General features: G+C 52.0%; 9 protein-coding genes across 9 annotated transcripts; 6 read left to right on the top strand and 3 right to left on the bottom strand.

The window, feature by feature from the left end:
• Positions 1 to 1,784: 1,784 nt before the first annotated feature.
• Positions 1,785 to 2,913, top strand: J4E85_004858 (uncharacterized protein; the record flags this gene model as incomplete). Its single annotated transcript, XM_051469110.1, has 4 exons — positions 1,785 to 2,167; positions 2,223 to 2,518; positions 2,566 to 2,763; positions 2,819 to 2,913. The coding sequence occupies 4 exons, from the start codon at positions 1,785 to 1,787 to the stop codon at positions 2,911 to 2,913; spliced, it is 972 nt and encodes a 323-aa protein (XP_051327325.1).
• Positions 2,914 to 3,563: 650 nt separating this feature from the next.
• Positions 3,564 to 4,223, bottom strand: J4E85_004859 (uncharacterized protein; the record flags this gene model as incomplete). The annotated part of the gene is made up of 1 exon (XM_051469111.1): positions 3,564 to 4,223. One exon carries the CDS (start codon positions 4,221 to 4,223, stop codon positions 3,564 to 3,566), a length of 660 nt encoding a protein of 219 aa, XP_051327326.1.
• Positions 4,224 to 5,544: 1,321 nt separating this feature from the next.
• J4E85_004860 (uncharacterized protein) lies at positions 5,545 to 6,814 on the bottom strand (the record flags this gene model as incomplete). The annotated part of the gene is made up of 3 exons (XM_051469112.1): positions 5,545 to 6,111; positions 6,158 to 6,472; positions 6,617 to 6,814. 3 exons carry the CDS (start codon positions 6,812 to 6,814, stop codon positions 5,545 to 5,547), a joined length of 1,080 nt encoding a protein of 359 aa, XP_051327327.1.
• A 744-nt stretch (positions 6,815 to 7,558) lies between these two features.
• On the bottom strand, positions 7,559 to 8,840 carry J4E85_004861 (uncharacterized protein; the record flags this gene model as incomplete). The annotated part of the gene is made up of 3 exons (XM_051469113.1): positions 7,559 to 7,729; positions 7,784 to 8,538; positions 8,642 to 8,840. 3 exons carry the CDS (start codon positions 8,838 to 8,840, stop codon positions 7,559 to 7,561), a joined length of 1,125 nt encoding a protein of 374 aa, XP_051327328.1.
• An 806-nt stretch (positions 8,841 to 9,646) lies between these two features.
• J4E85_004862 (uncharacterized protein) lies at positions 9,647 to 10,081 on the top strand (the record flags this gene model as incomplete). The annotated part of the gene is made up of 2 exons (XM_051469114.1): positions 9,647 to 9,854; positions 9,924 to 10,081. 2 exons carry the CDS (start codon positions 9,647 to 9,649, stop codon positions 10,079 to 10,081), a joined length of 366 nt encoding a protein of 121 aa, XP_051327329.1.
• Positions 10,082 to 12,075: 1,994 nt separating this feature from the next.
• Positions 12,076 to 13,903, top strand: J4E85_004863 (uncharacterized protein; the record flags this gene model as incomplete). Its single annotated transcript, XM_051469115.1, has 4 exons — positions 12,076 to 12,351; positions 12,404 to 13,030; positions 13,084 to 13,511; positions 13,561 to 13,903. The coding sequence occupies 4 exons, from the start codon at positions 12,076 to 12,078 to the stop codon at positions 13,901 to 13,903; spliced, it is 1,674 nt and encodes a 557-aa protein (XP_051327330.1).
• A 424-nt stretch (positions 13,904 to 14,327) lies between these two features.
• Positions 14,328 to 16,548, top strand: J4E85_004864 (uncharacterized protein; the record flags this gene model as incomplete). Its single annotated transcript, XM_051469116.1, has 4 exons — positions 14,328 to 14,879; positions 14,935 to 16,277; positions 16,325 to 16,454; positions 16,504 to 16,548. The coding sequence occupies 4 exons, from the start codon at positions 14,328 to 14,330 to the stop codon at positions 16,546 to 16,548; spliced, it is 2,070 nt and encodes a 689-aa protein (XP_051327331.1).
• Positions 16,549 to 16,982: 434 nt separating this feature from the next.
• J4E85_004865 (uncharacterized protein) lies at positions 16,983 to 18,332 on the top strand (the record flags this gene model as incomplete). Its single annotated transcript, XM_051469117.1, has 1 exon — positions 16,983 to 18,332. One exon carries the CDS (start codon positions 16,983 to 16,985, stop codon positions 18,330 to 18,332), a length of 1,350 nt encoding a protein of 449 aa, XP_051327332.1.
• Positions 18,333 to 19,231: 899 nt separating this feature from the next.
• J4E85_004866 (uncharacterized protein) lies at positions 19,232 to 20,815 on the top strand (the record flags this gene model as incomplete). The annotated part of the gene is made up of 4 exons (XM_051469118.1): positions 19,232 to 19,241; positions 19,307 to 19,408; positions 19,457 to 20,513; positions 20,581 to 20,815. 4 exons carry the CDS (start codon positions 19,232 to 19,234, stop codon positions 20,813 to 20,815), a joined length of 1,404 nt encoding a protein of 467 aa, XP_051327333.1.
• Positions 20,816 to 22,872: the final 2,057 nt, after the last annotated feature.

Here is a 22,872-nt window from a genome sequence, read left to right on the forward strand (position 1 = left end):
GAGAACACTTCCAGCACTGTACGCTGTTGGACACTTGTCCAACGCCCGTTGTTCGAACGGTAGCCCCAGCCATGCACCTGACGCGTCGTGTATTAGACAATTTCCCGACTCGCGTCTCAAGAAAACCTTCCTGCAAACATCGATTGTTCACACCGAAGACATGGCCTGGTTTATTTGTAGTGTATTTCCACAGTTTGGAAACTTCTTTGTTTAATAACATAATCTATTTCGGCATTTACAACTGTTAGTAGATCTGTAGCATTGGTGCTAAACTATAATAACAAGTAACTGTGAATGCATTCTCTTTGGAGACATTTGATTGATGTATCCCCTTAAAGGGAGGTGCTATGAAACTACATACATCGATGATACCAGGCTGGAAAGCCTACCTGGCTTATTTGGCATGAAACCACTTCAACTCTCTTACTTTAGAACGCGCTGGTAATAATTACAGTCTTCCAGACGCACACAATGACTGATTTCATCTTTTGTTCGCGACTGCACGACGTGCTGCGGGATAATCCAGCTGATCCGCCCAATCCCGTGCCCGTGCGGCTTACTCTTGAACATTCGAGGTTGAAGCCTCGTCGGCCCCTAGTCGGGACGCGCTCGGCCGCTACTATTTGCCATTAGCTGCCTTCCACCGAAGCATGTTCAGCTCCCGTGGCCCATTGGACGATCTCCACACCCCAGATCTTCGACCCTTCAACATCCCCGGCATCCATCACTGTCAGCCTTCATCATAAGTCCTCACTTCCAGCCTAATCCCTTTTATCCTCACTTTTTTTGCGCATGCATTCCACGTAGCTGTTGCGACGCTCTACCGCGATAAGCACTCATAAGGTCGTGCGACGATGGGTCTCGGCATCCTCTCTGACCATGCACTCGAACAGGTCCCTGGGACCGCGCAGGTATTGGAGGGCGAGCAGCGGAGGGAAATAGAAAGAAATGCAGGAAATATCATAGGGAGGTCAGGCTTGAAGTACGACAAAACTGGGACAATACTGCTTGTTCCGCAGCCGAGTGATGATCCGAATGATCCGCTTGTACGTCTTTCAAACGTCCCATTCTGGCACAAAATCTAGGCAAGTGCACATAGTTGACTGATACTCCAGAACTGGTCGCTTCGTCGTCGCGACACCATTCTCCTTCTTCTATCCTCCATATCAGTCATCGCAAGCACCCTCTCTCCCATTCTTGCCGCCAATACTGTCTCCCTCGCCATTTACTTTGGTCACAACCTAACCGACATGGCTCTGTTGACCGGCTACCACCTCTTGGGTGTCGGAGTCGCAGGTTTTCTTTTCGTGCCGTCAGCGCGTATCTGGGGAAAACGACATGTGTACATTCTAGGAACTGTGATAGTCGTGGTGAGTTGTGCGTGGGGTGGCGCGATAGGAAACAACTATGCTGGATTTCTATGGGCGAGGGTGTTTCAAGGCGTGGGCCTAGCGCCATTCGAAGCGCTCGTCAATGGTGAGTTCAAGCGTGGATATCTTTGAATCCTACTTGAAGCATACACTAACTTTGTATCTCGATTCAAAGCCAGTGTTGGCGATATGTATCACGTCCACGAGCGCGGAGTCCGCATGGCGCTGTCAAACTTCGCCGTCTTCGGAGGCGCGTTCCTTACCCCAGTTTTGGTAGGAGTGATTGCAGATTCAATCGGATATCAGTGGACATTCTATTTTGTCGCCATATTCTCGGGGATCATGCTACCGCTGATCATACTCTTCTGCCCGGAAACGGCGTTCAGGAGGGAAGAGAAATTTGACACCGACACTATGGGGAACTTACTGGTTAAGGATGGAGAAGAGATGAAAATCCTGGGTAATCGGGGGTCGAGTAGCACATCTGCTGAACACGAAGCAGCTGGAAACACGGATGAAAAGGGAGCAGGAAACACTGCGGACCAGCATTCGGTGGGCGATTCGCCACGCAAGGCTACTTTTCTCGAAAGTATGAAGCCGTTCAATGGGCGGAAAACAGATGACCGGTATCTGCACCTCCTTCTGCGGCCGTTCTCGCTGTTCTTGCATCCGGGTATACTGTGGGCCTGTCTCATCCAAGGCAGTCTAATCGGTTTCACGGTCCTTATCGGTGTTGTGCTTGCAGCAATTATGCTTGGCCCACCGCTTTGGTTTGGAGAGAAGGAGACAGGATACATGTAAGTTGATACATTCCGTTCATATCTTGCGCCTACAAGTCCTAATCCCATCAAGGTATACGGGCGCCTTCATCGGTGCACTCCTCGGCTTCGCCCTCACCGGTCTGATTAGTGACTGGTCCGCCAACCTGCTCACGCGCCTCAATAACGGCGTCTACGAACCCGAGTTCCGCATGGTGCTCGTGGTCCCACAACTCATATTAGGTTGTGCTGGTATCTACGGCTTCGGCTGGACCAGCGCAGATACGGCAACGTACGGCTGGTTTTGGCCTGATTTCTTCTTCGCGCTCGTAGTCATGGGTATGGTGTGTGGTGCTGTCGCCAGTGCGCTATACATCGTCGATGCGCATCGTAAGTCTCCGAGACCATTCCATGCTTTGAGATACTGACGTGTATAGGTGGCATGTCCATCGAAGCTTTCACGTGCCTCCTCGTTTTCAAGAACGTGTTCTCCTTCGCCCTGACGTTTAAAGGCTTCGACTGGGTCGTTGAGGCTGGACGGCGGAGTGGGGTAGGTGGTGGTGGGGGGATCAAGACCCTGTTTATCGCCGTCGGGAGTGCGCAGGTCGCTGTTTGTGCGTTGACGATTCCGATGTGTAAGTCTCAGAGAGAAGGTGAGACGAGGGCAGTGGCTAATCCGTGCTTTGATAGACATCCTCGGCAAGAAGAACCGGAGTTTCTTCCACCGCCACAATGTTTTCTTTGCGGTAACGGATTGGGTGGCGGATAAACTGACATTTTGGTAGGAGGTTGTCACAAGGCCATTGTTGGAGGGGATCGCTTGGGGTGTATTAATGTGGACTTCGATTCCTGCACTGTCGTTTACTATGTTTGTTTCTATCTTCTGTTGTTCTTGTCGGATTAGAGCCATCTATCCCTGTCATTCTCGCATTGATCCTGCTTCGGTTACATGGGGGTATGGTCACGATATAAGCCATGAAAATCTCTATTCCTTCACATACGACCATAGGACACTGAGAATTAGGCTTCCCGTCCGCTCAGCTATATACAAGCAGTGTACCGGCGGATTAGTAGTTAGGTGGGTGACCACTAGCGAATCCCCGCTGTTGTATGTTTTTGCTCTTTTTTGCACCATGGTGGTGGTGATTTTTTTTTGCCCGCGTTCGCCCCACCAGCCCAAGACCCACCACGACAAGCTCTCAAGTACGAACACCACTTATCAACCACTAAGCTACCGGAATACCAATAGTTAGAGCAAGGAACTCGAACTTTCTTTGGATCGTGGTTTCTTCTACCATCATGAGCTCCGCATTCCCCTCGTTGAGCATGCGCACGTGATCTATGCATACCGGATGAGCAGCTAGAGGTGATTTGATATATAATGAAGCTTCTGTATCTGTCTAATGTGAGATTTGAGCAACACTTCAAGGTATCTCTAATCATCTCCATCCATCATGACATCCACAATGGCCTTTGCCTCCTCGAGATCCTCTTCACGGTAGAACTTAAGTCCATAGGAAATCATGAACTGCTCCGAATTGCCATAGTACTGTTCGATCCAATCAAGCTGGCGTTCCGTGAAGTTGTAGTCTGCCTGATGGCCTTCGAGACGTGACAAATCAAAATCATCCTCCTCATCCCCGGACCCTCCCAGCTCGGACATCTCGTCCTCACGCATGATGGCGCGTAAAATCACCCGTCCCTCTTCGCGGTCTTCCTCTTTGTAGATACTGAGCCCGTGCTGTCTCAGGAAGTGATATTCGGAGCGATAGTGTTTCTTGAGGAACGAAGTTTCTTCGGCCGTGTAAGGTGCAGCATTATACCCCGAGGTGTTGGCTCCATTCCCAGCTTGGAACTCTTGCCATCTACGCCTCTCGGAGTCGTCCCATTGGCAGCCTAGCACGTACATCACGTCCTTCTTGAGCGCGTACGGACCGAGCCTTGGCCCGTTCGGTGACCGGCGCACTTTGATCCCGAACAACGGGCTTTTACAGGCGAAATAGGCAGCGTTTTTACCCTGGCTGTCTTTGATGATGCCTTTGTGTTTTCCGCTTTTGCCGCCGTATGTATTGACGTTGTACCCATCAGTGTACATGAGTGGTTGCCCAATGGTGTTGCAAATGAAGTCAGGCACGTGCAAGACCTCGTGAAGAATGAGAGATCGATGCGAAGATACACCTGAAGCATTCGGAGAGCATTTGGTGGGGATTTCGACGGTACCTATTCCCAGCACGGGAGTTTGCGTGTGCGGGCCGAAGAAGGGCGAGGAATTTACTGTTGATTTGAAGGGCATGTACGTTTTAAACCAGCCTCTGTCCTTTGCGACGCTGATAGCCATATGTTAACGATGGATACTTCTGAATGAGTCGTAGCTCACCTACTGTACGTTGGCATTGTTTAGAAAGACCCAATCGGGACAGAGGCGTGAATTGGTATCCGGATTCATCTCGTTGTCAGACTGCTTGCTGTAGGTCCGCACGGGTACTTCTGGCGATCGAGGCTAGATGGACAGGAGCTGACCGATGAGTGTCACCCTATGCGGGGGGATGCGGCTGGGAGATTAGGTATATGTACTTGCGCGATTCCACGGTTGTTTGCTGCGCGCGATTGTCCCGAGGTAATGCCGCATTGACTAGGGGCAACCACGCTAACGAACATTCACCTGGGCACTTGCAGCTGGCCATTGGCGAGTTGCCCCCACTGTTGCTGAGCTGAACTGACTTCACGCGCAGACTGCATGCGCAGATAGTACGCGCAAACCAAGGAATTTAGACAACGTTGAACAGGTAATTGTTTTCGGGCATTTTGAGGTAATCGTGCGACAGTCTCCTCCGTGGCTCGCAGCTGGAGCTTATCCGGCAAATCCCTTTTGCGCGGTGCCCAATCTTGGCCGAACACGTTCCCCAAAGGCCTTCGGGAGCTCTAACTGGGAATCGGCCGCGATGATTCGCGTCCACTCAACCTTGTACAAGCAAGATACTGGTGTGCTAGTAGCTAATAGATGACTACTGGCGATTTTTGCTGTTATAAGCTTCTGACTTCGTTTGTGCGCCGAAACTTAACACATCTTTTGCGCTCAGATTACATCCATTAGACTACGACCCACTACTACAACCTCTCAAGATCATAACGAAGTTGGCTAACTGATGCTCAAGACGACATTAATAACTCACGAAAGTCCCCTCTCTCTCAGCCGTGCCTCCGCCCAAGCTCCAAGTTCGCCGAAGAACTGTTCAGATTCACCACCATGCCAGTCGCGCAACGCAAACCACAAATAGCGCACATCTTTTCCCGCTTTGATCGCGAATTCGAAATCTGGCGCATGCGTGTACAACTCCTGTTCATTGTACCAGAGGTTAGCGCAACATCTTGGTAAGCAGGATTCGGTACAGACAAACCTTGATGTAATGTCGCGACTAGGTGGCATATGCTTCTAGTTCTGCAGCTGTTGATGATCCAGGTATCCTAGTAACAGCTGGCTCAGCATGCTCGTTCGTAATCAGATCCACAGGACCAGCCGTGACAAGTGGGTCAGCTAGTAGAGCTGGAACGATGCATGCTGTCTCCCGATCATATAGCGACGTGACTCCGGGCTTACGGTCGTCGTCTGTGATGATCGAAGTGTTGTGTATCCCAAAGTCACCGTGCTCAAGCACTAGCCTGTACAAGATGTCGGAGTTCTCTTGCGGCAGTAGATGTGGTATCGCTCTGAGGAGAGACTGCTTCGCTGCCAGTGCGACAGGTCCCACGGTTTCTTCATCATCTTCCCATCCAATCATGTCACCTCCGTTCTTGATTGTTGCTTCATTCTTTGACTGTATTACGTGTATCCAGAATTCGCGAGTAGGCGCTACGGGTAGTCTGAAAGCATCTGGTTTGAAGTCAAAGATACGGCTATGCAGGTACTTGACTGCAAAACCAGAGGGTGGGCAATAGTTGAAGAGGGCGGCACGCATGCGTGCGAGCTGATCAAGGAGAACGGTCTGAGAGCTTTTAGTATATCTCAACGCCTCGAATAATGACTCATACCTTTGCCTCAGCATCGAGCCCTTTCCACACATTGTTTGTGCCGTCTGATCGTTCGAACACAAAGATGCGTCGACCCGAGAGATCTGCTGGTATCTGGACTTTAGGACTCGGTTTGAGGACCGGTGCACGGTGATAGAGCAGACGAGATGCGCGGACTTCTGCTTCGTTCCGCAACAGGTCATATGTGGCGGCTTCGAATTTAACTTCAGCGACCTGCCGCTCGACGACAAAGCCATCAAAATCCGGCATATTGACGTCGCCGCGAGCTAGACGAACTACCAAGTCCGGTCCATCGCGAACCTGAAGGTGAAATCCCTAAGCACAAATCAGTAAACTGTGATTGGCAAGCGAGCTGAGTTAGAATGAAATTGAGTTTCGATATCGTCTCCGCCGAGCCTATCGCGTTGGGCCGCATGGCTAGATCAGCTGACCCTAGAATAGCCATGATAATGCACGTACATAGTTGTTGGAGCCTTTATCGATAGTCGGGATATCTGTTACTTCAACTTGGAGCTTCTCTTCAATCTCATCGATGAGCAACTGGACGTTCCACACGTCTCTGAAGGGACTAGCATTGTCCCGCACCAGTGTCAGAATATGTTTGCCGTCGTACTCTTCTCCATGCAATCCAACGGGCCACTCATCGCGCCAGGGCATACTTTCTTAGACTTCGATGTGACTTCGCGATTTCTTCGTGTGGTCGATATTCGTGAGACAGGTGGAAGGTGAGTGATCAGTTTGGCATTACTCGATGCCACTTTGTGTTTGCCTTCGCTCGCTAATCGTTACACAAAGGCGTCTAGACGACGAACGCCCCGTGCGTTGCATGATGCAAGGGTACGCCATATAACAGCAATAGATATGAGAAGACCTTTGTATACTACTTATAGCGAGCCTCATCCGTCCCGCTTTCTACTCTGTTGAGAAGCAGAGGTCAAAGACCGTTGAGCAAAGTCGTTATGTTTGGAGTAATCTGTTGTGTCATGAGTACACGAGACCGACAGAGCACTATCTGCTATAGCGCCTAGAGGAGGTTTCGCAACCTTCGGGTGCGCGCACGCGTGGGAGACGCGCCAGTAGAAAAGTGGGTCTTATGACGTCATGTCGACGCGTCGACGGTGCGTGGAGTTTTGGCGAGTGCAACGCGCAACCTGAATTTCCACCACGCAGCGCCACAACAGCAACAACCCTGAAGGAGCAACGCGTTTAGTTTAGAAGTTATGAAGTAAGCAACTCATTCCAATGGTATAGGTCGTGTATCCATGAATAACGTGATCAAACTAAAAGAGTGGCACGAGGAAATGGCACGCGCTTGCCGAACCCTACACTTTCAAAATTGGAGAAACACATCAACGAAAGGAAGCGCAACCGAGAAAACACTCGCGAGCCAAATTGACTTCATCACAAATAACCCGCCCAAGATTGCGCTGCCGAAGCCGCGTTCGCTGCAGCAATCCCTCCGGCGACATCGCCCTTCGAGCTACCCAAGCCAATCTCGAAGCTATCATAACCACAGCTGGTGGGCGCGCCAGCTTCAGAGCCGTCTAAGCCAGGGACTATCTGCCAATACAACTACAATGCACGTTAGCATGCTGTCCATCGAGTATTTGTACCTGTCATGCTTACCCAAGGAACTCCAGCGTCGTTGAACACTTGGACCTGCGTGTCGAAAGAGTCCTGGTAGTCGACCGAGACGCCCCACTCTTCCATCATGATGTTCTTGCCTGCAGCCCTCGCCCCGCTCAAGACCTCCCTGTCGCCGGTGATGTAGTAGGCCCAATCAGACGCCTTGCTCATGTATCCGTGCATGCTGATGATGTCGATGGCATCGCATTGCATAGCCTTCTCCAACGTGTTGAACTCGTGGTCACAGCAGTAGTGAGAACCGCCGACACCGCCTGTGGCAACCTTGATGTTGGAGGATCCAAGAGCGCTGCGCAGTGCTCCAGCACGGCCACATAGCCAGTCGTCCGGGTCATTGGCGTTCAACAGGTCGATCTGCCCGATCAGCGGCTCGTTCTGGAGGTCGAAAGCCATGATGACCTCTTCCATATCTTTCCAAGCTTTGCCGAAGTTCGGTGACTGGTAGTTGAGCATCTCGTTAAGTCTGTTGTCGTAGTCGGCTTTGGCGTCGGATGAAGAATAGAAGGTAGGTGCGTCGCCATACTTCTGGCAGTATGCGTCACATCCCGCGCTGCCGCCCAGTGTATTGGCGTTATGGGGAGATATGATCGCCTTCATTCCGTTGTCGTGCAGGAGTTTGAGAGTGTCGTCGAGCTTATCTAGAACGGTCGTATCGTACACACCAACCGTCGCTTCGAAAGCTGGCACGTCATTCTCGATGGTGCTGCCCTTCAAGCACCCTGTGGCAACGTTCGTCGCTACAAAACCATTGTCAGTACTGCAGATTTTCCTTCAAATCCACTGCTAAGAGGATGCAGAATTATTCCAAAAGATGTTCATAACTATTCAAATGCTACTCACCCCAAAGCCTCAGGACCTTGGCGCCCCATCCAGCAAGAGTTTCAACATACTCCTTCTGCTCGGATGCAGAAAGCGCATGGAGGAAGTACTCGTTACTTCCTGCGAATGAAGTTGAAGCTTGCCTGCGAGTTGGTACCAAACCGTTGACTACCGTTGTCGATAGCCCCAGCAAGGAAGTGATAGCCACAAGGCTGCGCATCGTGAAAGTTGGTGGTGCGTAGATGTATACGAGTTATAAACAGATGTGGGTAATAATTGGTGAGTAATTTGGTCTTTGCATGCCAAAGACTATATATGCCATGGTGGCCATCCAGGTCAACCTTGCGAGGGGCCGGATACAGTCGAATGCGCCTGTGTTGATGGTTTGGAGACGTATGGGGCCAGCCTTGCCAGCCACGTTCGTCGTGAGATCACCTCAAATTACCAGCTAATTTTATCGCATCGAAACTTTACAGGTGAGATAGCCTAGATTTTGGTGGCTGTCTGTGACAGCTGCGGGAGTGCACCCACGGACGTTGTGCATGCAGCTGGGCCGCCCCCAAGGCCGCCCCTATTGGCCTGATCGAAACTCTAGAGATAAATGGCGACGCACCCGCCGGATTCAGTCAATGGCAGGCACCGAAGAGAACGCCATGTTCTCACCCGTCACTATCAGACCCCGATCATTTCTCGTTCGGCGTTGTTGCTGCTGCACAATTCTTCAGCCTTGCCGGTGTGTTGAGGTGAAAGTCTATTTATGCGTACATGGGCGTCCAATCAGAGTTCAGCCGTCTCGGGTTCAAGTATGTGCATACACATGCCCGTGCTATCACATCCAGACATCCATTTCCAGCGAAGGAAGGCTGGGGTAATTTGCGACATGTGCGAAAACGCCCTGCGTACAAAATACGCCGGTCCGCTGCCAACCTTGCTTTCTCCACAACTCTTCCCTTAGCCTTCCCGCTGTGAAAAAAGAAGGCTTGTATCGATTTATCTCTCCAGTAAGATACGCTAGCATACACCAAGATGGTTGGCAGCCGAGGCTTTCCCGCTCTTGCTTTTCTCCTAGCCCTGGTCAGCGTAGCAGGCGCTAGTGGTCCTACGAGTATCTTCATTGATCAGATTGAAGAATACAAGCTGCTCGCAACATGTGCCGAGCTCGAATTGTCGACTATCGTGCGTAACATGAAATGGGGGTGCGGCGATGGCGGCTCATACCAGTCGTTTACTTGCTGTAAGTTGCCATTGTGGAACAAAGCTTGCGGCTGCGACGTGCGCTGACCTCGTAATTTCTGTATCACAGTCTGCTACGAGAGCTCTGCCAAGTTCTCCAGCATGATTGGAGCTCATGTCATGACCCAGTGTCCAGACGACCCTTCGCAAAACACGACGGCGCTGGAAGTGTTTAGCAGCTATTGTGATATCGGAGGTTCTAAGTTGGCTGAGATCGCCGGTGAGTAATCCGTTGTTCTGGGGTGAGAAATGAACGAGCTGACATGGGGATAGCCGCTACAACATCGGTACCAGCAACAACTTCAATGCCGCCATCATCATCTTCTGCTTCTCCAGCATCAACCCTGCAATCGGCTTTCTCAACTCCCACTTCAACAACACCTATCTCATCACCCGAGCCCACTACCTCACCTGAGTCGACGCCTGCTCCCAAGAACACTTCTCGGAAAGTCGCGATAGCCACAGGTATCACTGTCCCGGTAGTCGTCCTAGCTTCAGCCTTCGCGGCCTTCTTCTTGTTCCGCCGCTATAGGAACACGCATGGTAAACCCGTGCTGTATGAAGCCGACGGTTCTTCCTTGGATGCATCAAGGGGTGGCACATGCCATGAGGTGAGTGAGAAAGGGCAAATTCCCGCAGAACTGGCAGACCACGATCGCCACGATCCTCACGAGTTGGATGCCCAAAGCGATAGTAAGGTTTGATGAAACGCGTCTTTAGTGGATGAAGTCTTGTGGTACTCCAGTTAGAGAGTTGGCATGGTCTCGAGTAAAGATTGCTTGAACGATTTGCTATGTTCCGCGTTAGTGCAACAGGATGGGAGTCTCTTAGCGAACATTAGAAGAACGGAGAAGCTCTAGCCAGAACATCCACTTGCCGCTTGGTCAATCCATCATGACAACCATGTTGAGTCAATCGTGAACAGATACTATTGGGGGGGTAACACCGTAATAGTCCATTCGAAATGTAGCCAGGACAGTCAGGTAGGCCATTTACAAAGTGGACATCCTACTCCACTCCAGCTCTTCACTGACGCGATTGGGGTCGCACCTTGCCACGACGAACATGGCGAAGCTCTTGATGTATGGCAGTCTTCTCTTCTTCGATGCTTAGCAGATGCATCGTCAAGCTACGTCCATGCTTTGTGATCAGTACAACTCTTCCAAACCATGCCTAAAGATCGATGTACGAAGTCAGTAGATGGCTCACAACATTTTGTACACCACTATTACCTGTGTGAGAAGGTACCAGAAGTTTGTTTGTCCGTTGAGGAGGATATCAGGCGAGTTTCCTTTCATCCAGTCCTATAAACAGTCCGGGTGGCTTCAGGAGTCCGTGCATGTGTCCAAATTCGATCGTTGTGGGATGCGGTTCCGCAGATTTCCTTCGGACCGGGCGGTAACATCTGAATGCCCTGCATTTGCGCATGTTGAGACATCCAGATTCCCATACACCACTGAAATGGCTAGGCGACAATACGATCGTCGGGCTTATTTGGTCCCATGTGATGCAGATTAGTGCATACTCATCGCGCTTGAAGCTTGCGACCCCGAACACGAGTCATTGACTCTGTATGTGTTCGCATGGTGAATGCTAGCACTCGGATGCGACTTGAAGTCGAAAGCGTTTCCAAATGCAGCTCCATGGATGACAGAACAGTGATACGATCACTCTTAGAGTAGAGTCCCGACAACACTGACATTTGTTCTGTTCGAATTACCAGAATCGGCAAGCCGGCGTTTCCGTCGGCATCATGTTCGCCTTGACAGAACGGTGTTATGCGGGGTACCGGGGTAGCTGTATCTACCCCGCAAACTAGACATTCGGAGAGCAACCGTATCGATCGCCTGTGCGTGGCGCTGCCGCGGAGTGTTTCCGCATTCAGACACATCCAGTACCAGGCCTTCACACGCGACATCTCCGTTGATTCCCTTAGGGCGTCCGGTCGGATGGGATACTAGAGGAGATCGACATGGTCTCGAAACGTTACTGGAGTGTGGCAGCATCCACAGGCGAAACGCAATTCGCCCTGGTTATCGGGCGCGAGACGGTGGCAGGATCGCGAATAGCGTGGCGGTCATGCAGGATCCGCGCAGGAGGGGTATGTCGTGCGTTGACGTATATATAGAGAGTGTATCGCCCACGATGTGTCTATCCAAAGGATCGACAGTAGCTTTCCAATCTCACAACCTCCTCTTTATTCAAGAACCACCCCTCCCACAATGGTCCACTTCCGGACAGACATCGGTGCGACGAACGAAGCGGCGGATCCGAATAACGAGAACTATGCAAAAGAGCTCGAGACCGATGTTGTGATTGTAGGCGCCGGTTTCGGCGGCGTCTATTTGATGCACAAACTCCGCCAGCAGGGCTTCAAGTGCAAGATTATGGAGGCTGGTTCCAACATTGGTGGTATCTGGCACTGGAACTGCTATCCCGGTGCTCGGGTCGATTCCCAGGTCCCCATCTACGAATACAGTATGCCCGAGATCTGGAAGGTATGTGACAATCTTGGTGGATCGCTATTCGAAGACTGACATTGGCGGATAGGACTGGAATTGGTCCTGCAGATACCCCGGTACGGAAGAGCTCCAACAGTATTTCGATCACGTCGAGCGAAAGCTGGATATCAAGAAAGATTGCGCATTCAACACCAGAGTTGTCGAGGCTCAGTTCGACAAACCCTCCTCGAAATGGGTCGTGAAGACCGAAGATGGCCGGACAGCGCGCTGCAAATATTTCCTTTTGGCTCTGGGCTTCGCGGCGAAGCGTCATTTCCCCGACTGGCCGGGAATGGACAAGTTCGAGGGCGAGATCCATCACAGCTCATTCTGGCCAGCATCTGGAGTAGACGTCAAGGGAAAACGTGTTGCCGTCATTGGCACTGGGTCGACAGGTGTTCAGATTGCCCAGGAGACATCGAAGACAGCCGCCAGTATAACCCAATTTGTTCGCACGCCCAACCTCTGCCTCCCAATGCAACAGAAAGCTCTCACAAAGGAGGAACAGGACAGACGGAAGCAGGGCGAGTACCAGGAAATCTTCAAGAAAAGATTGACAACGTTCGCTGGCTTCCAGTACGACTACATCGAGAAGAACACCTTCGATGACTCACCCGAGGAGCGCGAGGCGTTCTATGAGAAGATGTGGGAGAACGGTGGTTTCGAGTTCTGGCTGGTAAGCGATAGATGTGAAGCCCCTACCTCAGCAGACACTTACTGTGATGGCAGGCAAACTACAAGGATCTGTTGTTCGACAACAAAGCCAACCGCGAAGCCTACAACTTCTGGGCGAAGAAGACGCGGGCCCGGATAACGGATCCTGAGAAGCGTGAGATTCTTGCGCCTCTGGAGCCACCGCATGCTTTTGGTACCAAGCGACCGAGTCTGGAGCAGAACTATTACGAGATGCTCGACAAGCCCGAGAACAAGGTCATCGACGTGAACAAGAACCCGATCAAGGAGGTTACTGAAAAGGGTATTGTCCTGGCTGACGGTACTCTACACGAGTTCGACGTCATCGCCCTTGCAACCGGCTTCGATTCAGTGACAGGTGGTATGAAGAACATGGGACTGAAGGATGTCGACGGTGTTGAGCTGTCAGAAAAGTGGAAGAACGGTACCTACTCGTACCTGGGTATGAGCCTGAGTGGTTTCCCGTAAGTTCTCAAGTGTTTTCAACTACTGCAGATACTGACTAGACTATAGCAACTGCTTCTTCCTCTACGGTGCTCAGGGACCGACGGCGTTTTCCAACGGACCCACGTGCGTTGAGGTCCAGGGAGACTGGATTGTCGATGCCATGGTCAAGCTTCGAGAGCAAGGCATCAACTACTGTGATGCTACACACGAGGCAGAGAAGGAGTGGCGGGAGAAGATCACTGAGCTCTCGGACAAGACACTGTTCCCGCAGACCAAGTCATGGTACATGGGTGACAACGTGCCGGGCAAACTTCGAGAGCAGTTGAACTTCGCCGGCGGGTTCCCACTGTACAGCGAGATGACGCGAAGTGCACTGGACAAGGGCTTCGAGGGCTTCATTACTGCGTAGATATCCACTGGCGAAGGAAGGGGCCGTTTTGCCTGTTGTAATTAATTGTATATCAATCATCTGCTTTGAACAACTGTCCCGTTTCCGTCGTGTGCGTCAGGTACTGCGGTGAAGGCAGGAAGTAGCCTCAACTAGTGCGACATGCCATCAATGTACTGATCGGGACTGCACGTGCAGGAAAGGAGCAAAACTTCGGAAATGGACCGCATGGCTCGGGCGTGGGGGCATGCGATGTGACGGGCGTGGTGGGAGGAGAGGGGCAGCGTGGCGTAGGTGGCCGCGGAAGAGCCCGCGGGCAGCAGATGGCCTGATCGGCGTCACATGGAATTTACGCCGACCGACGTCACGACGGGCGCCAGGTCAAGCAGCGCACTGCTACCTGCCTTATGGAAGCCGCACGCGCATCTGCCCACCACCCGGTACCATGAGGACGGCGTTCCTTTTTGGTCGCCAATGCTGTCGCCCAGGCCTGCCCAAACTCGCAACCCGCGCCTTCACGCGTCCATCCACCGCCGCCTCCCGCTTCCGCCGTCAATTTGCGACTCCAAACTTCAAAGGTCGGACGATACTATGGTCTGGTGCAGCTGCCGGAGCTGCGGGTGGCGCGATACTCAGTCCACTTGCCTTCGTCGACGTCGCCAATGACAAATCCGGCCATGGAGAGAAGACGCATGAGGAGGCCATGCTCGAGGCGTCGCGGAAGGAGCTCGACGAGCAGGTGCCCTACGCGCTGAGGCACTCTACAAAGTACAGGCGAGGCATATATTTCTTCATCGAGGACTACATAGTCGAGCCCATAGCCACCGGATTCCGCTTCCTCCACCTCATCATCATCTTCGTGCCGGTCATCGTGACAATACCTGCGATATGGCTTGGTTCACGACAGCCGGATAGAGACAACGAGCGGAGTGGGACGCTATGGTGGTATGGCTTTTTGGTCGGGTCTATGGAGAGGGCTGGTGCAGCCTTCATCAAAGTATGTGCCGTCACGTTAGACTCAGAAGACATCAACTAGACTGACTCTATGATAGCTCGGACAATGGGCTGCCTCCCGAACAGATGTCTTTCCAACCGAAATGTGTTCAATCATGTCGACCCTCCACTCCAACGCCCCGGCGCACACATTACAAGTCACGAAGCGAACGATCGAGGCGGCTTTTGACGGACAGAGCTTTGACGACATCTTCGAGGAGTTCGACGAGAAGCCATTGGGTGTTGGCGCAATAGCACAGGTATACAAGGCGAAGCTGAAGCCGCACCTTGCGACTCTGGAAGACAACAGCATCGACCGAGAGGAACTCAATTTGGCGCGGCGGATCAAGAAGAATGTCGATGTGACGCTCAAGAGCTCACCCTCGAGGGTACCATCTAGCCATGTTGCCATCAAGGTTCTGCACCCCAACATTGAGAAGATCGTCCGGAGAGACTTGCGCATCATGGGCTTCTTCGCGGCTGTCATCAACGCTATACCCACGATGGAGTGGCTGTCGTTTCCCGACGAAGTGGAACAATTTGGCGAGATGATGAGGCTGCAACTGGATCTGCGCATCGAAGCCGCGAATCTCACGCTCTTCCGACGTAACTTCAAGGACCGGACGACAGCCTGGTTCCCGTACCCTTACACTGACTACACCACGCGCAATGTCCTTATCGAGGAGTTCGCCCAAGGCATCCCCATGGAAGACTTTCTACAAAATGGAGGCGGAGTGTTCCAAAAGGACATTGCAGACGAAGGACTAGATGCGTTCCTCACCATGCTCCTCATCGACAATTTCATCCATGCCGACCTACACCCGGGAAATATCATGGTTCGTTTCTACAAGCCTGAGCAGTTGGACGTCTCAATATTCGCCAAGAAGGAGGACCGGACGACCGGCCCCAAAGAGTCGCTTGATGTTACCGAAGAGGTACTCGAGCGTCTGCGACCACACAAGAAGAACCCGAAGCAGTGGAAAGCGAAGTTGCAGGAGATTGACAACGAGGGGTATCGACCACAGCTCATTTTCATCGACACAGGTCTTGTAACGGAGCTCAATGCGAAGAACCGCGCCAACTTCCTTGATCTCTTCAAGGCTGTCGCCGAGTTTGATGGTTACAAAGCAGGTCATCTCATGGTTGAGAGGTGCAGACAACCAGACGCAGTACTTGACGGGGAAGTTTTTGCTTTGCGCATGCAACATCTGGTGCTCGGAGTCAAGAGCCGTACTTTTGCTCTCGGCAACATCAAGATTGGAGACATTCTCAACGAGGTTCTTTCCATGGTACGAACACATCATGTTCGCCTCGAAGGCGACTTTGTCAATGTCGTTCTTAGCATCCTCCTCTTGGAAGGTATCGGAAGGAGCTTGAACCCCAACTTGGATCTCTTCGCCGGGTAAGTGATATCACAACGTGCATCTAGCCATCTGCTAACGTAACCAGTGCTCTACCAATACTGCGACAACTTGGTGCACAAAGTGGCTCGTCCATGATTCGTGGAGGCGACTTTTCGATGCTCAAGGTTTGGGTTGGTCTTGAGGCGCGCAGCTTCTTGCAGGCCTCGATTGATACGGTATGCAACATGACACATGTGTTGCGCTGCATCACTAACAATCTCTTAGGTTGAGCGATACGTCAAATCCGATCAACTATCACCCAATGTATAATAGGAAGACGGGCGGTTGTCTATTACATGGGATTCCCTTCGTTGTTAATACTTCCACACGTGTGTTAGCGGCTGTGACTGGCTGGTATGAAGGACGCAGGCTGTGCTTGGAACTGTGAAGTAACGGTACAGTGCATTGTCGTTTGAAAGTATTGATCTATAATGTGCAGACACGACGGATGCTCTGAATCTGTAGGCGGCTTTTTTTTTGTTTGGCTTGCCGTGAAGGGTACGCGTAAGGGCGACAAGGGTCTCGCGTGATGACGTCACCCTCGTGTTAAGCTTCACAGCTACAACGCAATACAACATCCCTCCTCTCAATCACACTACACTTTTCACTCGTATTAGTTGAACTTCTGACATACCCGCTTCTCAAATTGCTCATTCGAACCCCACAACCCTCATTACGCAAACAAAACTCTTTCCTGAGTAACGATGGAAGCCGGAGCAGCCGGTGTGCTCTACGCAGCCGAGAACCTCCTGGAGGCCGGTGTAGCTCTCGTCAAGGGCATAACTCATCCGACATTGCCGATCAAGGCAAACCTCACGCGCATATCCTCCGTCCCGCTCCCTCGCTCGCATCACACGGTTTCGGTAGTCAAAGGCCGCGCATACATCTTTGGTGGAGAGACGGAAGCCGGCAACCTCGCAGACAATGACATGCACGTTGTCATCTTGCCGTCGAGCGGTGTTCTCGACGCCGACTACACCAAATACTCAGCCCGCGCGGCAAATGGCCTGGACGATGTACCGAACTCGAGAAGGGGACACACGGCTGCGGTCATTGGGGATAGCATCTACATGTTTGGTGGCGAAGGAGATGGTGTAGCAGATGAGAAGGGGCGGGTCTGGGTCTACGACACGATATCAAACACCTGGACCTATCTTGATCCAGCTGAGGGCACGCTGTTTCCCAGCCAGCGAATTGGCCACGCTTCGGCGAGCTCAGACCTCCCAGGCCCCAAGACGACGACGTACGTTGAGAAGGCACCGCAAGCCCCCGCCGACCCTGCGAAACACGTTCCCGAGCCTCCAGAAGCAAACTCATACGGAACCATCTTCGTGGTTGGAGGGCGCGAATGTTCGAGCAGCAATCTTGCCAACGATGCACTTGCGTTCGACGTCAAGACACGAACGTGGACCAACATACCTTCTCCATCGGGTCAGCCACGGGATGGTGCAAGCCTCGCGCTCGTTGGCAGTCGCCTCTATCGGTTTGGTGGAAAGGGCATCGAGACATTTGCGTCAGGTGCGACCGAGTACGTGGACGCATCACATGTGTGGACACATGCAGAGCGCGGGACTACGCCTGTCACCAGTGGGTGGGGCTGGGAAGAAGTGAAGCACACCGAAGGTAGCACCGTTACAGCACCGCAGGCGCGCGCAAATGCAGGACTCGTGGGCGTCACCACAGGTCAAGGACGACACTACTTGCTAGCTGTCGGCGGAGAGACTGAGAACGGAGATTACCTCGACGACATATGGGCACTGCAGCTCGCACCCGAGCGCTCCACGGCCGCGGCGACGAAGGATAACATACGCGCGGGTTTGAAGAGAGATACGCATGAATCGCAATGGGCTGAGGCGATATATCGATACGTAGACACAAAAGGCGAAGAGGAAAAGGAGATTCCAGGAAAGCCAAAGCGAGGCCTCGGAGCGAGGGGCCACTTCGGAATCGCCAAGGGCACCGAAGTCGACGGCGCGACGTGTGTAGTCTGGGGTGGAGTCGATGCGAACGGCAGTGTACTAAACGACGGTTGGATGATTACTGTTGACAGGTAGTCCGTCATGTTGTGCGCTTATGGATGTATATGAAGAACTTGGCCGACACGCGTCTGCGACCAACAATGCCTGGGTGTCTAGCACGTGGCAAACCTATGGATCGTCGCTACTTCCTGCTTTCCACCATACCAGACTGTTCTTGTCTTTCTGACTTTCTAGCTTCCTCTCTTGTGTGTGCGCATGACTTTGGGCGAGGATTTCGCACTCTCTCAAAGCGCCTTGCCGTTGATAGTGCCGTGGAACAGACGCTTGGAGCAAGTATCGGCGCTGCCATGCGCGACCAGGGCAGCCGAAACCCCAACAACCTGTCGAAGCCACGCTGCACCACATGTCACCTCGCCTTGGTACTTTTCGCGCATCGCATTGGATGCTGTCAAGCGCAATTGGTGCCTTGTAACCGTCTTCTCGTGGCCATCGCGATCTTGTTGGTGGGTGGGTACAAAGGTGAAACAACAGAGCTGGCCCAATCAGGAAAGTGGCAGCAACAACACCACCACCACCAGCAATACGCCGCTCTTCCCATTTGATGAAGCAAATACCCGCTTACAGCGATATAGACAGCCCTGCGAGGGCTTGGGACCTGTTTTAACAGCCACTAGCTACCGTCGAGTGGCTGACAGCGGCACGAGGCCTGTAATGACGGGAGGGCCGACCCAGTAGAGTGCCGTTAGTAGACAGGACAGGGCCTGGAGCTTCTAGGCGCTATGCGTCCGTTTTATAGGTCATGGAGGGGATGGGGGTTAAGTATATTGCTTGCCCGGGATGTTGTGCGAGCAACTGGACCCAAAGGCGAGTTTACGGGTTACGCTGCGGTCGAAGAGCACGTACAACAGCAACGGCTGCAGTCAGCTCGTTACAATCTTTCAAGGAGCAAAGAAGATTCGGAAGAGTTGTCAATCATGGGTTGGGGTAAGTCACTACCAAGCCGACTGTGCAGATGGACGAAAAGCGCTAAACATATTATGCATCGACAGGTGGAGACTTGACACTGGTGAACGGTTCGCCGTTCAGTTGGTCCTTGAGTGGCCAGCATTCGTATCAAATGGATACATGGAAATGGCCAACAATCAACGCTGGTATGTATATCCTGGATGAGAAGGAATACCTCCACTGACCACGCAAAGGCCAGGCATCAAGAGTATACGTCGAGTTTGGGACGAGAGGAAACACCCGTGACGATGCAGGCGAGGCGTACTACAACGTCGACGGAACATCTGATAGGTTCACGGTACTCGGACGGAAGCCTTCGGACTATGCACTTACCATCTCTCTGGATGACATGTCGACAAAGCAGAGTTCGAAAGGAGCGAAAGTCGACTTAGGGTTCCGGCATAACGCGGCTGTAAATTGGATTATGTCCACTGATGAGGCAGGAAACTGGTGGTCAAATAGCGGTACCTACGCAGATTGGATGCAGCAGAGTATGGGTTCGCTGGCCAACAGGACACTAAAACATATTTGCATGCCAGGCTCCCACGACGCTGGTATGGGTACGTTCAAACCTGGCACTATCGGCGCACACTTTGCCAACACTCAGACCCAGTATCTGGACTTTTACCAACAACTCGAAGCCGGCTCACGATATTTCGACCTCCGTCCGGTGCTCTCAAGAGGCGAGTGGGTAGCTGGTCACTACGGCCAAGTCGGCGACATCTGGCTCGGTGGGAATGGACAGTCCCTCACAGACATCATACAGCAGATCAACGACTTCACTGCGAAATACCAGGAACTCATCATCATAAATCTCAGCCACACCCTCGACACAGATAACCAGTACAAAGACCTCACGCAAACGCAATGGAACGATCTTTTCACGACACTAAAGCGCATCAACAACCGCTACACCGTCAACAACCCCGGCTCCACCGATCTCTCCACGCGCCGTCTGGGTGACTTCATCACAGACCGCGCCTCCGTTGTCATCATCGCGCAGATACCAGATGATGTGACATTGGGCGACTTTGCGAACCAAGGATTTTACTCGGGCCGCAACTTTCCTTTCTACGACGAATACAGCAACAGCAACAATCTCGCCACGATGAAGAGCGACCAGCTGGCGAAGCTGAAGCTGAATCGGAATATCGTCGCGGAGCAAAGTCAGAGGAAAGACATGTTTCATATCTTCTCGTGGACGTTGACACAACAACCTGAGGATGTGTTGATCTTTGATAAAGCCATCATGTTCGTTTCCCTCTACTCTTCTTCGCCTAAACATACAAGCTTTCGCGCGATACTAACATACCATTAGGAACATGGCAGCCTCCGCTTTTGACGACCTAATCAGCGAGACGTGGAATGCTTTCACGCCGCAAAGCTTTCCAAACGTACTGTTTGTAGATAGTCTAGGAGTCAGGGATAAGAGTGTTGTTTTCCCGTTCGACAAGCCAAAGCAAGGGCTACCAACGAACTCCGATATCGCTGCGTTTGCTGTGGCGGTGAATAATGGGATTGCGGGGAGGAATGGAGTTGTGACTGGGCGATGATAGGGAATGATAGGAGATGTTAAGAGGACTTTGCATGTCATGATCGAGAGGATACGACGAATCGATATCTCACGTGTGTGATGAATCATGAGTGATCTCATTTTCGACTCTGCTGTTCTCCTGGTGAAACCCGGTTGTCAGCCATCTACTCAGCCGATATGAGATACCGAGGATCTGTATGGGTACCTAGTATGCCATACACCATCCTTTAGATTGTTGGCCAATGCTTCTGCGTAGAGTTGGCTCGTTCGCCTGATCGAACCGAACTATTGGTATTGTGGGGTGTGGAAAAGTTCGGAAAAGTGGAGGTTCTGATGACCAGATCTTTCTCTCGTCTCAGTGGCTTCACAGCCTAGCATTCGAGGTGTAGAGAAGCATATCGAACTCGCTTGTATCAGTCTATGATGCACTTTGCGCATGAGGATATATATGACTGGAACAAAGACGTGTAGTTTGTGAGCATCCATTTGGCGTACTCTTCGTCAGGCCTTCCTGGCATGGTTGGCCTGGTGTGCCTCCTAAAGCGAGATTGTCGCCATGAAATTTTGTTTGGAGGCGCAAAAGTCGGTCAAACAGCCATAGTGGATCCAGGTAAACGATTTCCGCTCTCTTCTTCTTCATCGCATCTCGATCTCGGCTGGACGTTACAATGATCTACATTTGGAATACTGATCATCGCTTTTTCGTGCAGGTACCCGTCGTCGAGGATCTGCGACTGATCAGCAGCGGGGTGCCAACCCTCTGTGCGACAACCAAGTGTGCCGTTCGCGCAGGTTACCGATGCTTGCTTATGGGCGTAGGGCAATGTGTGGTTCGACCTATCGCCTAATCGTTCAGACATCGTACGACAGAAGGAGGCGCTGGCGGAAGAAAGCATCTATGTTAGTGGGGAGAAAAGGAAGGTGTCTCCTAGCACGTCAGATGCTCAGTGGGACTCTGACCCCTGAGGCGTCATGTAGGTTGACCTTCCAAAGCTGCAGCCGTCATGCTCATCCTGCAATACGAGTACTGCGAAACTACGGCATGCGCCAAGTGCCATGGGATGGAGCGGGTGCTTGTTCTTGCTTAGCAAGAGAAGCGATACGGGTGGTAGACGCCTTGCTTCTCCACATAGTTTGCTTGGCTCATTCGCCCCTTGAGGATGCTTGATCGGACGTAAGAGGAGAAAAAGTATACAAAACGGCAGTCAATATTGACGGATAGTCAACCGTGCTATCCGATTGTTGCCATTTTGGCAGGGTAGATTACTAGCTCCGAGGTGGAGTACAGTGATTGTCTGAGTCGAACAAGGGTCGAAAGTGACTCTTGAGATCCCAGCTCGCGCGGCGTCGGGAAGTGGAAGTTTTCGATTCGCGACCGGTAGTCTACCTGCGCAGTACTGGCCACAAACGATCATCGCAGCCGTTGAATGCAGTAGGCCTAAGATTTGCTAAGGATCGGTCGTGCTGTTGCTTACTCCTCCGCACGAGAAGGGTTTGTCTATCGCAATCTCGTTTCGTCGAGTCAAGCGATCGGGACGAGGCTGAAGAACCTAGTCATCTCAGCAAAAGCTTGTCTCATAACAGAAAAGCAATATATTAAAATAGACTCGGTCTTTATTCCTTGCGATATTCCCGAGGCATATACAGCTCCATCTCTGCATGCCATGGTGGAGTGGAGGTTTTGGAGTTGCTGCCTGAATCAGACGTGCGAGTGGTTAGCTGCATGAAAACGAAGAGGGATACGAGGTCTTCCCGTGCCCCTTGAATCCAATTGCATCGTCGCAAGAATTTCTGTATCCTGCGCGGCTTGCAACAGTGGTTGCGTGCTGCACGCCACCATCATGTGGCATGAAATTTCTGCGCCGGTAAGCGGTAGTGCTTCGTGATGAGTATTGATAAATCGAGAAGTGTGTTGGCGGAAGCAAGCATGCTGTATAGTGCTGAGGGTGGGAGCGCTTAGATGGGCCTCGCTTGACGGCGCACGTGATTGGCTCATCTTAGCCATCGGAAAGCCCACTTGACTCCAATTTTCCTCGGAAGTGCGGGTACGTACCTGGGCCAGAAGGGCCAGAGGAG

The sequence above is a fragment of the Alternaria conjuncta genome (genome assembly GCF_024043145.1).
Source record: "Alternaria conjuncta strain BMP 0040 chromosome Unknown scaffold_6, whole genome shotgun sequence".
In the NCBI taxonomy this organism is placed as follows: Eukaryota; Fungi; Ascomycota; class Dothideomycetes; order Pleosporales; family Pleosporaceae; genus Alternaria; species Alternaria conjuncta.